This window comes from Monodelphis domestica, chromosome 3 (genome assembly GCF_027887165.1).
Source record: "Monodelphis domestica isolate mMonDom1 chromosome 3, mMonDom1.pri, whole genome shotgun sequence".
NCBI classification, from domain to species: Eukaryota; Metazoa; Chordata; class Mammalia; order Didelphimorphia; family Didelphidae; genus Monodelphis; species Monodelphis domestica.
This window is the reverse complement of record NC_077229.1, coordinates 7,593,981-7,609,017: the sequence shown is the minus strand read 5'-3', so window position 1 is coordinate 7,609,017 and position 15,037 is coordinate 7,593,981. Positions and strand designations below refer to the sequence as shown.

The 15,037-nt window shown below is 48.7% G+C and overlaps 1 protein-coding gene across 6 annotated transcripts in view; it reads left to right on the top strand.

The window, feature by feature from the left end:
- The window catches only part of LOC103104742 (zinc finger protein OZF-like), a 59,844-nt gene that overhangs the window by 17,558 nt on the left and 27,249 nt on the right, over positions 1–15,037 (top strand). The window contains exons 1-3 of one of the 6 annotated variants that reach the window (XM_056820473.1): positions 9,909–10,081; positions 10,839–10,953; positions 12,730–14,181. The exons of 2 other annotated variants lie outside the window; for them this stretch is intronic. In XM_056820473.1, the coding sequence (XP_056676451.1) occupies positions 14,170–14,181 (12 nt within the window). In that variant the 5' untranslated portion in view covers positions 9,909–10,081; positions 10,839–10,953; positions 12,730–14,169. 3 more of the 6 variants (XM_007490657.3, XM_007490656.3, XM_056820474.1) reach the window with 3 other exon arrangements.

The following is a 15,037-nucleotide window of genomic DNA, read 5'->3' as shown; positions in this document are numbered from 1 at the left end:
AATTGGACCTAACATCTTAGTTTATTTGTGTTTGTTTTGTTTTCTACACCCTCACCTTCCATTTTAGAATCAATTTTGTGTAGTGATTGCAAGGGAGAAGAATGAGGGTTAGACAGTGGGATTTCAGTACCTTGCCCAGGATGACCCAGCTAGGAAGTGTCTGAGGGCAGATTTGAATGCAGGACCTCCCACCTGTAAGCCTGAGTCAAACCCCTGAGCCTCCTAACTGCCTTCCTAACACCTTTTCCATTCCAAATAAAAGGGGTGCTAGTTGCCTCAGAGCATTCTGAAATTTGTATTCAGAATTTCTAGTTAAGATTTCTCTGTGTGTCTCTCTCTTCTCCTTCCCCCCTTAATCTCTCTTGTCTTTATCTCTGTCTCTTGTTTTTCTCTCTCTCTTTATCTCTTTTTCTGCCTCTTGTCTTTATCCCTTTCTCTGTCTCTTGTCTTTCTGTTTTTGGGTCTCTTCCTCCTTCCCTCCCCCCACCATGGGTTTTCACCAGAGGGCAAAATATTTTTTCAAGTTAATCAAACCTGCATAGACAAGTGTCCAGGGGAAGTACTGCCCATTCCCTTGGCTCCCTGAGACTCTGCAGTGCTCCCTAGTGTCCACATCTCCCCAATCATTGGATGGAGGGATAAGGGGGGAAAGCCTATGACAGAACCCTGGTTGGCCATTGGGACAGGGTTGCATGGAGTAAAAGAGCCTGAGGACTGGTCTCACAAGTACTTAGAAAACTAGGAGAGAGCACCATGGAGGAGATGTTGAATGATAGGGTCAGGGGCTACCGAGAGGTCAAGAGCAACACGATGGCTTGCTTTGGGGATATGGCTCTTTAACTGGCCCTGGGAACTCGAATTCATTTAATCCTCAGGGTTTCAGTTTCCTCTTCTCTATACTTAATGGAGTAGAGTAATCTTCAGGATCCCATCCATCTCTACATTCCCGTGTCCTTTGTGGTTCCCAGACAGAAAAACACTATCCTAGATTTGACCTGACCAGGAAAGAATAACACGAGTTCTTCACCTCTCTGATACTAATTGTTGTCCAGTCACTTCAGTCCTGTCTGACTCTTTGTGACCTCATTTGGGTTTTTTCTTTTTTGAGAAAAATAATGGATTGGTTTGTCATTTCCTTCTCTAGCAGATTTTACAGATGTGAAAACTGAGGCTGCCTAGTTAGTCATTAAGCTTCTATTAATGCAACTTTGTATGTATGGAGGGCTTGTGATGCCCTCCTAAGGCAGCTCTCCAGCCTCTGACCCCCACCGGACACCCAGCTCTCACTTGTGGCTCCCAGTAGTTGCTAGCATGCGGCAGCGGCCACACCCCAGGCAACGGCTTCGACAGGCCTGCTAAACCTTGTGAGGGTAGCCATCGGGTCATCAACCCCTGGTGAACCAGGGCTTTGCTCACCCAGCATGTGAAGACTGTTTCGGCGGAACAGGCGGAAGAAACCAACAAGAAGGTTCAACGGCTGAGATGGCGACGCAGCAAAGCACTGCGGAGTGCTTAGGGCGTGTTGGAGCACAAAAGACAACATGGCCATCCAATGCAGCTGAGGAAGTCTCCAGGCGTAACGACTTTTCGTGCCACTGGACCCAGGCTTCCAACGCCGAGAGAGTGGGACTATCTTTGTGCATCGACTTTTCCACTTAAATCTTCATGCACAAGTGTCTTTGTGCACAAAAACACACAAAGACAATCGTCATCCTCGGTTACCGAGAGACTACTACCATACCATACCAATGCAGCTTTGAAAAGCATCATTGTTTGGCCTTTCATTTTCATTTGAATCCAATGTAATTATTTTTCTGAACTTGAATTTATTTTGGGGGAAGATTTATATGGGGTACATCCTTTAATCCTCACTAATATCATCTTATTAGATTCACCTTAACCTACTCTGCAAAAGTCCATTCATCCTGCTAAAAATGGATAAACCCTTTCACAATCAATTAACCCTCCAGGCTGTCATAGCCCCTTCTGGATATCCCACTTACTTTAGCTTCAGTTGTGGATATCAGAAGAATCCAATGATCTAAGTTAGGTCAAGAACTAGAAGCAATCTTAATGGCCAGATATTCCAAGCCCTTAGTTTTCCAAATGAGGAAACTGAGGCCCATAAAGGAATAATAAAAGCTAGTATTTCTATAGCGTATAAAGCATTTTATATGGAGTCGCTCATTTGAATGTCTCAAAAGCCCTGTTATAATCATCTCATCTTTAGAGGAGAGTAAGGAAGAAGCTCAAAGAGATTATGTGATTTACCAAAGATCACACCACTGGGCAGTGTCTGGGGCAGATTTCAAACCCTAGGCTGTTTCAGTCTAACTCCAACACTACTCACCTGCCCACAGACCCCATCGTTAGTGAGGAACAGAATGAGGATTCTATCTCTGGCTCTGCAAGTTTTTCCTGGTTCTATCATACTACATTCTAAAATATCAAGTTAGGGGAAAAGAATCAATTTAATCAGTCAGTCGTTGAACAAACACATGTAAACAGATCTCCAAATTGTAGAGTTAATTTGCTAAGGCCCACTAAAATAAGAAAAAGAGTCTGACTTCAGCCAAGAGTACAGTTCTGTTGTAATCTTTACAAAAGCTGAGAAGATCAGTTCTTTAAATCACCAGACATTAAGTAGGCCCTTTGTGCTTTTTTTCAGTTTTTTATTTTTTCCAGATTACATATTAGTACAATATTTCAATAACCTGGTTCTTCAATGATACTTCTGTCACCCAGTGAATTGCTTGTCAGCTCTGGGAGGGGAGAAGGATGAGGGGTGGGAAAGATCATGTATAAGGTAACCATGGAAAAATATTCTAAATAAATCAATAAAATTTTAAAAATAAAGTAATAATAAAAATGATCCTGTTTTCACATTTTGTGTTCTGTGTTTTCCTCCTCCATCCTAGCCTTCTCCTTTTCCCAAGACAGAAGGAAATAGGATAAAGGTTAGATATGTGTTATTATTACTACATATGTCCATGGTCATCATGTGGAAAAGACAAACATTCCTTACCCTGGAGGAAACTTGGTGGATAAGGAAAGTGGAGAATGGCGTGCTTCAATCTGTGTTCAGACTTTGTCAGTTCCTTCCATAGCTGCGGATGGCCCTTTTCGTTGTGAGTCCCTTGGAATGGTCCTGGGTCCTGGCATTACTGATAATAGTTAAGTGATAAACAGCTCGTCCTTGTACATAATCATTTTCCTGTGTACAACCTCCTGGTTCTGCTCACTTCACTTCCCATCTCTTCATATAAGGCTTTCCAGGTTTCTCAGTGATCATCTTGTTCCTCATTTCTGAAGGCACAACAGTATTCCATTGCAATCACATCTCCTAACTAGTTCAGCCATTCCCCAATTGATGGGTTCCCTTCGGTTTCTATTGCTTTGTCCTCATAAAAAGATTTACTAGAAATATTTTTCTACAAATATCTCTTTTCTCTGATCTTTGATTTCTTTGGGAATCAGACCTAGTAGTAGGTATTGCTGGGTCCAAGGCTAAGCACGTTTGGATAGCTCTTAGGGCAAAGTTCCAAACTGCTCTCCAGAATGGTGGTATCAGTTCACAGCCCCTCAGTCAGCAATGTATGATTGTCATACATTTTCCCCATCTTCTCCAACATTGATCATTTTCCTTTTCTGTCATATTAGCCAGTTTGATAAGTGTGCCTTGGTACCTCAGAGTCATTTTGATTTGCATTTCCTAATTAATACTGATTTGGAACATTTGTTTTGTGTGACTAACGATAGGTTGAATTTCTTCAGCTGAAAATTGCCTCCACGTATCTTTTGATCACTTGTCAAATGAGGAATGCTTTGTATTCTTATAAAATTGGCTCATTTCTCTCTGCCTTAGAGAAGTGGGGCCTTTGTCAGGAACACATTTTTGCTCAATTGTTTCCCTTCTAATCTCAGTGACATTAGTTTTCTTTCTGAAAAAAAAAACTCAAACTTTTTCATTTAATGTCATCAAAGTTATCTATTTTTACATTTCATGATATTCTCTGTCTTCTTTGGACATAAATATTTCCCCTTTCCGTAGATCTGACAGGTACGCTATCCTACGTTCCTCTCATTTGCCTATGGTCTGACCCATTATTTCTAAATCATCTGTCCATTTTTACTTTACTTTGGCATACAGTGTAAGGTATTGGTAGATGCCAAGTTTCTGCCATGATGACTTCCAGCTTCCCCAGCAATCCTAGCCCTGATAGTAGTGACTCAATGTCCGAATCTAAATAAGATATGAGGCAAAACAGAAGGATCCCACTGAAATTTAAATCAACCAAGAGATTTATTTAGCCAAGTCTGAAACTGAGGTAGGATCCTGTCTTGGGAAGGCACACCGGATTCTGATGGTCCCTGAGTGAAACAGTTATGGCACGAGCCAGTGACAGTATATGAAGTCAGTGTTACCCACTCATTCTGTCCTGAAAAGAACCATCAGGACCGTTAAAGATCATTTCCCCTGCCTTTTCTTTTGTGACAGACTTCTGTGATCAGCACGGGATGCAAATTGTAAGATGGAAAGTTTCCACTTTCCAAACAAGCAAGTGCACTAGTAGAAGAAGCTAGAATTGAATAAGTGATAACTTTAGGGAATTAAGAGTTTTTTGATGATGTCTAATTGTTATTCCATAGAAATAGGTAGAAGTAGTTATGAGAAACTAAACTTTAGATTAAAAATTAGGGACCCAGGAATTTCTGGATCTCCTACAGAACCTGAAGTAGAATTTATTCCATAAAATACTTGCTTTGGAAAAGAATTTTTGTTAATAGGACAACCTGGCCCCCAAGATTCTGTAAGCAACCTGGAACCAAAGGAACAGAGTCCAGAAGATGATTTCTGAAGATGAAGAGTGTCCAATTATGCTTAATCAGTGTCATTAGTTGTTGCATGTAGGGGAAACTGAGTCAGATGAGAATTACACAACCCCAAAGTTAAAATGAGGGTGGAGTGTGTGAGGTGAAAGTCAGTGTGTCAATCTCAGAGTAGGGTTTGGCTTGTGACCCCAATGCTCAAGACCCTTGAGTGTTACTATTCTTAGACTACAATTGCCTGTCCCTCCGCCCCATAAAGCTTCTACTTTTCCTGACCTATTTTCAAGAGCCTAGACAAGAGTTTCTCTGTAGCCTGGGAAGAAAGCGAACTCTAAGATAAGCCAAAGGAGGGAAAGTCCAGGGAGTTTCAAGTGTCATTATGGCCCCAAGTCTGGGAATCCCACAATAGTCATGGGTTTTTCTGGATCATGGGGGTCACCTGCTCAAGGCTGTGAATGTCACAGCGCCCCCCTTTCCCCCCCCATTGGACAGAGGGGAGGAGGATCTTGCATCAGGTTATTATAAAAGTCTGTGATTATACCTAGAGGAAGAAGACATTTTTGGCCCAAACAAGGCACTTGTGTAAGCAGAATCCCTTTTCCTTACCTTCCTCACCCCACTCCAGCCCACACTGTCCAATGCTTTCTCGAATAAAGCCGCTTTCCTCTGCCAGCATCTTATCAAGTCTCCTGTCTGCTCATTAGAGTGATTCTGGGGGTACGAGCCTCCCCAGAATTCCACTGCACACACCATTAAACTCATCCCTTTTTGATCGTTTCCCAATTCCTACCTTTGTCTTTTCATAAACTAGGAAAGGGTTAATAAGAGTCATTTCTACATGTCAGGTTGAAATCTTTTCCTTTCTCTAAAGGTTCACAGGCACCCCCCCCCCCAATTCCCTTTCTACAAGCAGGGAGATGACCATGCAGAGGGGAGCTGTGAAATGACCTGATTTCCCTTAAAACAGATTTTAGGAAATTGTCCACCCTACACCTTGCACACATTTATTTCCATGTTTATGAACAAACATTCCGTCCACAATAGAAGCCTGAGGCAGAAATAATCCTCCCCCTTTTTTTCCCTAATCTTTCCATTAAAATAGGTGGTTAATATTGATGATAAGGTTCCTATAAGAGATCTAGCTAGGTCGAATACACCCCAGGCAGTCTGTGGGCCCAAAGGCTGACAGGGTGCATTATTAAAAGGAAGGAGGATGGGAGGACCAGGAAGGAAGGAATCCCTCTGCTCTGCCATCTGGATGCTCCTCCCGCCTCCTCTCAGAGCCTCCCCAGAAGCCTTCTTCAGCCTTCTGGCTGCCTCTTTCTCTCTCTATATATATATATTTCTCTGAAAACCCCCTATGGCTACCTGACCTAACTAGTCCTCCCAAATAGCGTTTGGACAAGTTCATCAAAATGGTAGCTTTGAGCTCTCAGGCCTGGGCTCAAGGTGGCTTCAGGCCTTTCCCACAGACGTCAGGAAGCAGGCTGAGGACGCAGGACCACAGGAAGACCGCCAAAAGGATCTCACACCAGAAAAGCAGGAAGAAACCTCGTAGCCTGTGGCAGGCAAAACTCCCCCTCGGCTCAGATGGGACCAAGCCACCGGAAGTTGCCACTCCAGGCTCCCCCAAGGCCCCCCAACTGTCTCGGGGTGTCTCCCGTGTCGTTCCGACGCTCTAGAACAAGGTCCTCCTAGCTCCATGGCGGGCGGAAAGTCCTCTCTGCAAACTCTTGCATCCGCTCTGCGTTGGCCAAGCTTTTCTTTCCTTTTCCTCATGACACCATGGACACTCCGGAACGCGGCCACAACTCAGAAATACCAAAGGAGAGAAACAAGCTCTGAACACGGAGAGGTTCGCTTTCCCGCAAGTCACTCACAGGCAGATTTGCTAGCAACGTCTCTTCTTCTAAACTGGTCCCACCGTGACAGACCCTGAGAAACACAAAACACAGACACGAAAGAGCAGGAACAGCTGGGCGAGTCTCTCCACTCTTCAAAGCTCCTTTTGTTTGCACGGCATACCAGGCATCTCCAGAGCCCGTGTTGTCACACACACACAGAGGTGGACTGAAGAGACAAATACCCACCGAAAGCAGAAAACAGATTGAGCTTTATAATCCCCCCAGAGGAAAGGATAGGAAAAGCTGTTCTTCCCATCCCCAGGGCGGGTGCTTATCCCCAGAACACATCCCTGAGCTCTGTGTGCAGCCAGCTTGCATGGAAGAAGCCCCTTCCAAAAAGGAGAGCCATCCCGTCATGAGAAGACGCCTTGGCCAGTAATGGGACGCCCCGAGCTGCTGCCCTCGCTGCTGGACTGAAGCTCAGGATACTGATTAAAGTGCCCAGCAGCCCATTTGGCCCCTGTCCCAGGCCAGTGGCCAGAAGGAAGGCCGGACCTTTCCTGGGTGGCCAAGGGCAGCCTTGAGGCTCTACAGTAGAACTGGCAGAGAGGGATGTCAAGAGCTTGGAGCTCCATTGTGGCTAAAGAAGGGGTGGGGGGTGGGCAGAGACCCCAAGACGACACAGGGATCCTCCACACAGGCCTCTCTTGGCGTGGACTCTATGCGCTTTCCTTCTGGGAGGTGAAGGAGCTTTGCAGATCATGAAGATGTGGGGAGCTTCCAAGGGTTCAGTCCTGACAAGTCAAGGAAGGCCATTCCATGGAAGCCTGGCAACAGAAGACCAAGCGCCCTATTGACAAGGGACCAAGGTGGGCTTCCCTCTGCGCCCTTTGGATTCGGTGGCACACAGATGGCTGAGCAGCTCTTGCTCCCCTTGCTTCCAGAGTCCTTTCTTTCTGTGGCAGAAATAACAGTTCTCTAGAGCAGACACAGGCCTCCCGAGAGATGCCTGGATCCTCACACTGGTTCCTTAGCGCCCTCAGTGACAGGGCATCCAGAGGACCCCTCTAGGGAAAGTCAGGGCAGGCCTGTGTATTTTCTCCTCCTGAGCCCCCTGCTGCCGAGAGATAGCAGAGAGGAATTCAGAGCAGCAGCCCCGGGCCCTGAGGCCACCAAAGGAAGACTTGTCCAGGGAGAGAAGCCCTTCCTGGGCCTTTAGCCCCTCAGGGCCTGCTAGAGCTCAGGGCCTGGAGTCAGGGAGGCCTGAATTCTCCCCCTGCAGGACCCTGGACAAATCACTTTAGCCTGCTTGCCTCAGTTTCCTCCCTTGTCTAATGGGCTGCAGGAGGAGAGGGCAAAGGTGCCGAGCCTCTGCCCAGAAAGCCCCAAAGGGGGGGGGGGAGGGAAGAGGCAGCCAGGCCTGAACAGCCTGAGCCCAGAAGCTCTGCAGACACACCCAGACACCCCCAGACTGTCCTCTGTCCATCAGGGCTCAGAGCCTGGGCTCATCAGCTGCTGCTGACTTCTGTGCCCTCCCAAAGGGCAGGAGGGGTTTCCTGGGCCTCCCACAGGTCTCTGCAGGGTCTTTGGGCCTTGTGGGCTGGTGGAGGGGCTGAAGGAGACCCTCCCCAGCTGGCCCAGAGGTCCAGGAGATCCTGAGGAAGCAGCTCTGTTTCCCCCCAGATCTGCTCTGGACCACCTTCCCCACAGCCCCCAGCTCAGGCTCTTATTTTCTAGAAACCACAGTACAGGGTGTATGGGGTGAAATGTGCATTATTCCCCAATATACGTTGATTAGTATTAGTCATCCTAGATTGGCAGCTTCCTATAGAAAAATAGTGAAGTTTCATGCGGTAAAAATTAAAATTAAATCTCAATAATAAAATATTATATTTTAGGAGGTTTGTTAATGATCATTAGAAATCAAGGAACAAAGAATATACAAAATAAAGACCAAGTGCCCATGGCTGATAAGCCATTTTCAAAATGCCCACTCACCACCATCACCACACTGCCTGCACACCAAAGAGAGAGACCAAGAGGCCTGCCCACTCACTAATATTCTCTGTCTATAGGAAGTACATAACAGCAGGAAGTCAGAGGGCTCCTGGGAAATGTAGTTCATTTTTAGGGTAGCAGATTTTCAATTATACAGTGTCCTCCCCTAGGAGCTATCAATCTCTCCTTTTGAAGAGCAGAAGAAACCCCCTCCCCGAGCAGCTTCATATATATATATATTAGTGTAGATCCTTGATATTCTCCTCAAATGTGGATAAAAGCCCCCCTTTAATATTCCCGAGGGAAGACATTTAGGGGTGACCTAATCCCTATGACACGTACAAGTTATAAACTTCATGTCCTCAGCGATACTGTAACCAGAAAAATGCTTCAGAGTGTTTCAGCCTGAATTGTTACAGTCTGATCAATCCTTGGACAGGCCTAAAAACCTGACTGGACTAAGAAGTGGGAACTTCAGGAATCTTCCCAAATTCTGGGAAATGTTAGAAGACACTCCGAGGTGCTGGGAAAGCTGAAGGAGGACAGAAGGAGGTCAGATGCAGAGGATGGGAAAGTGGAGCCAACATTGGGGGGATCCCTATAAAATCTCAGTAAATCTCGGCATTGGGGCTGACTTCTGAGGTCTATCAGCCTGTGGACTCTCTCTCTGTGTTTCTCTGTCTTTCTTCCTTGTGCCTATTGCGAGGATAGTGTTGGCCCTCCTTTGGGGGGTCCCCTGGGTCTCCTCAAAGCAGACTGTGCAGCAGGATATTCAAAAAGATCCCTGGAGGAGGGAACCTGTGGGAGGAGAGCTTTGGGCCCGGGCCTATGGCCTGAACTGTCAGCTGCTGCCCTCTGCCTCAGTTTCCTTCTTTATCAGAAGAGGAGAGTCTAGCACCACTTCCCCAGGCCCTGGAGATCATAGATCTATGGATTGATCATTCAGTCAGTCAATCAATTAGACACTTATTAGGCACCTGCTCTGTGCCAGGCTGCATCTTGAGGCATTTTCTGGTCTAAGGAATAAGCAGCTGGCAGGGCGGGAAGGGGAAATGGGGGTGGGGGGGAGAAGGCTGCAAGCCGCCCCCCTAGAGGACTAGTTCCTTTATAACCCCTCCCCCACCAAGCCTCTAAACCCAGGAGCCCAGGCAGGAGGACTCCATTTCCCAGAATGCCTGTGGAATGTCATCGTCCCCTGTGCAGAACTTCATTTCCCAGAATGCCTGGTGTGTGACGTCACACAAATCTTGGCCCCGCCTCTCCTGACACCCCGAGGCATTCTAGGAATCTTGTGAGGAGTCTGAGCTTCTGGAGGGATCACAGTTGTGCTTCTTGGACCTTTACTGTGGAAGTGGTGCGGGGGAGGGGACTCAGGGCGCAGGCGCGGACCGAGCTCCCCATCCTGTCAGGTAAGACTTTCTCCTCCCCAACTTCTGGGGGGTGAAGAGACCTTCGCTGACCACTTCCCGAATTCTCAACTGGGGGTGGTGCTTTTTGTGCGCATGTGCAAAAGAGAGGCGAGGCCGGAGCCCCGGGCCCGAGTTTGTGTAGCGGGGGAGGAGCTATTTAAGCTTCGGTCTCCCTGCGTGTCCCTCACTTTAAAGGACCAGACTAACCCGGAAGTGCCCAGCTCAGGCCTCGGCTGCTCCATCTGGCCCCGGAGCCCGGGCGGGGCTTCGCCCTCCCCCTGAGGAGAGAGAAGGGGCCGCCAGCCCCGGAGCCTGGAGGCAGCTGGCGGTGCAGTGACGGGATGGGGGAGGGACTGGTCCGGCCCTTTCCGTTAGGGGGACGTCCAGCTGAGAACCTGCCCAGGGGAGAAGCAACCAACTGGTCTGGGGAGTTCCCTGTGCCCACATGACATGGGAGGAACCCAGATCTCGGGCACTGAAAAGTGCCAGCACGCTCTCCCCACCCCACCTGGTGCCCGTCTCCCCCCATTCCCCAGTAACCCGCCCCCAGCAGTCTCCCTCCATCCACCCAGTGCAGTTTGTGAATGGAATGAAGCCAAAGATGTCCGCGGGGGGGGGGGGGGGGGGGTTGCCTGGCCAATCCAGGACCCTTCCCAGCCTGAGGCTCCCTGTGCCCCCCTGTGGAGGAGAGTCTGCCCGGAGGTCAGGGAAGGGCCTGGGAGCCCCTCTAACACTCCCCCTCTCTCCTTCCCCCCAGGAGGAAGTCTTCCCCCCCCTCGGGGCTGCCACCCCCTGAAGGACCCCAGGGTGGCCCCAGCAGAGAGCCTGCAGCCAGAGAAATGGCCCCCAGGACCCCGAGGCCCCCCTCCCAGGTGAGTGCAGCCCCTCCCCCAGCCAGGCTGGAATCCAGCAGAACTCAGAGCTGTGTCTCTGCCAGGCCTCCAGGGGCGCCATCACTGCTTGTGCTCAGGGGAAGCTCTAGGGTCAACCCTGGCTGCCCCCCATCCACCGTGTTCTGGGGTTTCCCAGCCTTGGTAGTCCCTGCCAGGATGAGCCCCCCAGGTTCTACCAGTCAGGCCCAGGCGCTGCCATTCCTTCATCCATCCCCCCGGGTGAACCCCTCCCTCACCGGGATGGCCGGGGGTCCCCCCCACTCCAGGGATGGCCCAGCACAGGCTCTGCTCCTGCCCTCCAGGCCCCAGGATTGGGCGGGTCAGTCAGGCCTGCCAGGGGGGCTTCGGAAGGAGTTTGAGGGAGATCAGATGAGGCACAGCCGGGAAAAGGAGCGTTTTGAGCCCAAGGAAAGGGCTGGGTGAGGCGGGCAGGGCTAGAAGGGCTGCTGAGAAGGGCTCCAGCCAAGCTCCATCCTCCAGGCCAGAGGACCTGCCATGGGCTGCTGCCTAGGTCAGGCAGTGCGTCAGCCTTCGCCAGGCCTTTGGGCCTTATTAGACAGTAAGAAGAAGTGGGGGAGGGCCTGGGGCGGGGCAGGAACTGCTGAGCACATCCAGCACCTTGTTCTGTCCTCATAGCAAAGGCAGCCTCCAGGGCAGGCCCTGAGCTTCTCCCCCACATGCCCTGCTGACAGCCCTTCCCCCCTGGCCACAGGAGGGCCTCAGTGGTTGGAGCTGTAGAATGGGGGGTGACAGACAGCATTGGGCTTCCCCAGCCCCAGGAGGAAAGAGCCTGGCAGGGGCTGGCACCAGGATGGGCAGAGGGGCGCCAGGGGAGAGGGCTGGGCTGGCTGAGGAGAGCTGCCCCAGGGAGGAGAGCAGGCCCTGGTGGGAGCTGGGGAGCCAGTGAGGCAGGAGCCTGGCATGAAGGTGGCATCAAAGAGCACTTCTGGTTCCTGAAGGCCAGTCAGCGCCAGGGCGGCAATCTGATCCGGGTGACCCCTGGATCTGCCTGGCCTGGTGGGTTCCTGCACTTCATCCATGTTGTTCCCTCCATGGAGAACATTGTGGAGACCAGAGACGTCTCTGGGCCCTCGTTCTGAGCTGAAGATCCAAACGTTAGTTGTGATCAGAGGATACTGCAGGTGGCCCCCAGCCCTCCAGGAGCCAAGATCCCCCAGACGTGGGGCAGGTGTTTTCTGGGTGTCTGACAGACCCTTAGCAGAGTCATTACCAGGCTGGAAGGCACAGAGGACGCAGCAAACGGGCAGTGGGGTTTGGTCAGAGGGTTGGGACCTTTGATCCCATGTCCTGAGTTCAGCATGAGGTTAAGAGGAGAAAATGGACTGAATCCTCCAGAGCTCTCTGACTGCGGAGGCCACAGGAGGCTCTCTGGGCCACAGTCCTCGGGGAGCCCGGAGTTGGCATGAATCTTCCCAGGCTCAAAGGGCCCCTGGACGGGCCGAGCTTGTTTCCTGGATCTCCTCAGGCCAGTGAGTCCCCCGCCATTCCCAGGGAGCCCGGCGCCCTCCTGCAGGGCCTTCAGCTTCCCCAGAAGAGGACACACACCTGAGCTGTGATTCCTCCCACAGAAGTCTTTGATGTCCTGAATTGCTTTAATATTCTGATACCCCAAACTCCATCCCTTCCACTGCTGCCGCCTATGTTCTGCTCTTATAATGGATGTCTGCTGCACAGTTAGTGTCCTACCTGGGCCTCACTCTCCCTAAAATGGTTCTCATGGTGACTTCTCTAAAGGATCCTACGCAGTTCATGATCAGTGATATGGAGGCGATGAATGATTTCCCGTTGGCCAGACGACTGGGAAGACCTGCAGAGGTGCCTCGATGAGAAGTTCCTTACCCAGAAGGCCATCCATATGAAATAGGTGCAATCCAGGACAGGCATTCTCTTACCAGGATACAGAAGACAAATACACAATCAATAATAATGTGGCTTTACATTACTTTGGAGTCAAATCCACCTTCTCTTCTGTCAATGTTGTGTTTTGATTCATGGCTGGATATAGTGATTGAACTGCCTTTGGCTGATGATCAGGTGTTTTGTAGAGAGACTTATTCTTTTTTTAATTTTTTTCCAAACTGTTTAAAGAATTGAAAATGGCTTCAGGGCCCCATTTACCAATAACAGATCCCACAGGCTCTGGAACCCAGGACATTTGTCAGTGAATACATTTCTTAAGACTATGAGCAGTACATTTCCTGTTATTGGGAGTCATTCCTCATGTTTATTATATGTTAATGAATATTGTTTTGTGGAATTCCTTTCTAAAAGGACATTCTCCGTGTTATACAAACAAATGCCCCCCAAATCTGAATAGCAGGACACTCCCCATAAAGCTGACAAGGCCCTGAGATTGCTGGATTATTTGGCACCACATGAGTGCTAGAAAACTCTGATATGGTATTCAATAATGAGTAGGCGAGGTCTCTATGGGATATGGTTCATGCCTGTGTTTGGGGGCCATGTTTAGACACATCTTGCAACTTGAATTGGATGGACATGGGGAAGAAAATTCTTCTTGCAAATCAGGAAATGCATTGAAGGTCAAGGTCTTAGTGTAACATAGTCTAGAGAACACCCAGACTGGGTAACACCAAGAGTCACCTATTGGAAACAGCATTCTGAGCCACCATCCTTATGTGGATTAGAATCCAGTGTGTCACAGCTGGGCCTTCCTATTCATGCCAGACAACTCCCTCAGGGTCATCTCTAGTAACAGGAATCCTCATAATGGACACTTTTCAGTGCATTCATTGACTTTATTCAGCCATTACAGGAGCTGGTTAGGGTGGACAGAAACCAGCCACGACACTAATAACATATCAGAACATGAAGTTAGTGTCGGGTCACAAATATTAGATAAATACACACACTGATCAGCTTTATGTGAATGAATTGAACCCTGGCCAGCTTTCTTCCAGGACACAGACTGTGGATGATGTTAGGCTCCTTGTCAATGAGCAGCAACTGCTCTGAGACACCAGCAGCCACTCAGACTGAGTTGAGCAGGGATGCTGTTGCTGTTGATGGCCCGGAGTAGACTGCAGACTTTCAGGGCTCAGCACCCTCCTGCTTATGACCTTAGATGGAATGACTCATCTGTCTGGGAGATCAGGGGTAGAGAGCAAAGATCTCTTTTGAAAATGTCCAGTTTTTGGAGCAGCACTTTTTACCATGGGCAGGATGGTAAGAGAAAACACGAATTAAATCCTCTTTCCAGTGTAGAAATTACTCTCTTGGAGTGCACAGTTTCGGTTTTCTTTCTTTTTTTTCTTTTCTTTTTATTTAAACCATTGCCTTCTGCCTTAGAATTAATACTGAGTAATGCTTCCAAAGTAGAACAGGAAGGGCTAGGCGGTAGAGGTGAAGTGACTTTCCTAGGTCACATAGCTAGCAAATGTCTGAGGCCAGATTTGAACCCAGGAACGATCCCCTCCCTAGGCCTGACTCTCCATCCACTCTGCCACATAGCTGTCCCCTGAGGTTTCTTTATCTGTGTCCTTAAGCCAACAAAGCAGAAAGAAGAATATCACTTTTCAGTCCTGGAAAAAAATCTCAGTTTAAAATGAGGAAATTTCAGAAGGTTCATATCATACAGATCATTCAAGGGCCAGTTGTCAGCAAGACAAAAGCAGGAGAAAGTATCTGAAAGTATCAAAAAGAAACAGCAGAAAAAAAGGTTTTATCAAAATAATCAGAAAAAGAAAACCAGAATGTTTCATCTCAAGCATTCCTTTTTCTTAGAGACATGAAGATGAAATAGCAGGCCATGTTCTTCCTAAGACACAATGGTGTCCTTGAAGGATATTCCATATATTGTCTCCATGGGGATGGACAAAACCATTCCAGGGGGTGGAATAGCCTCTGGATGGGTGTAGAGGACAGTGGAATGGTCCTTGTAAATTTCAGGTTTCTAGATTGTATTGAGGATCTGGGGAATTGTGTCTTCCTGTTGTGAATTTTAAAAAGTCTCCATCTTGGTCTAGCATCCAAAAATTGTGCACACCCACACTACATGGGCATGTGCTAGTCAATGACAAAT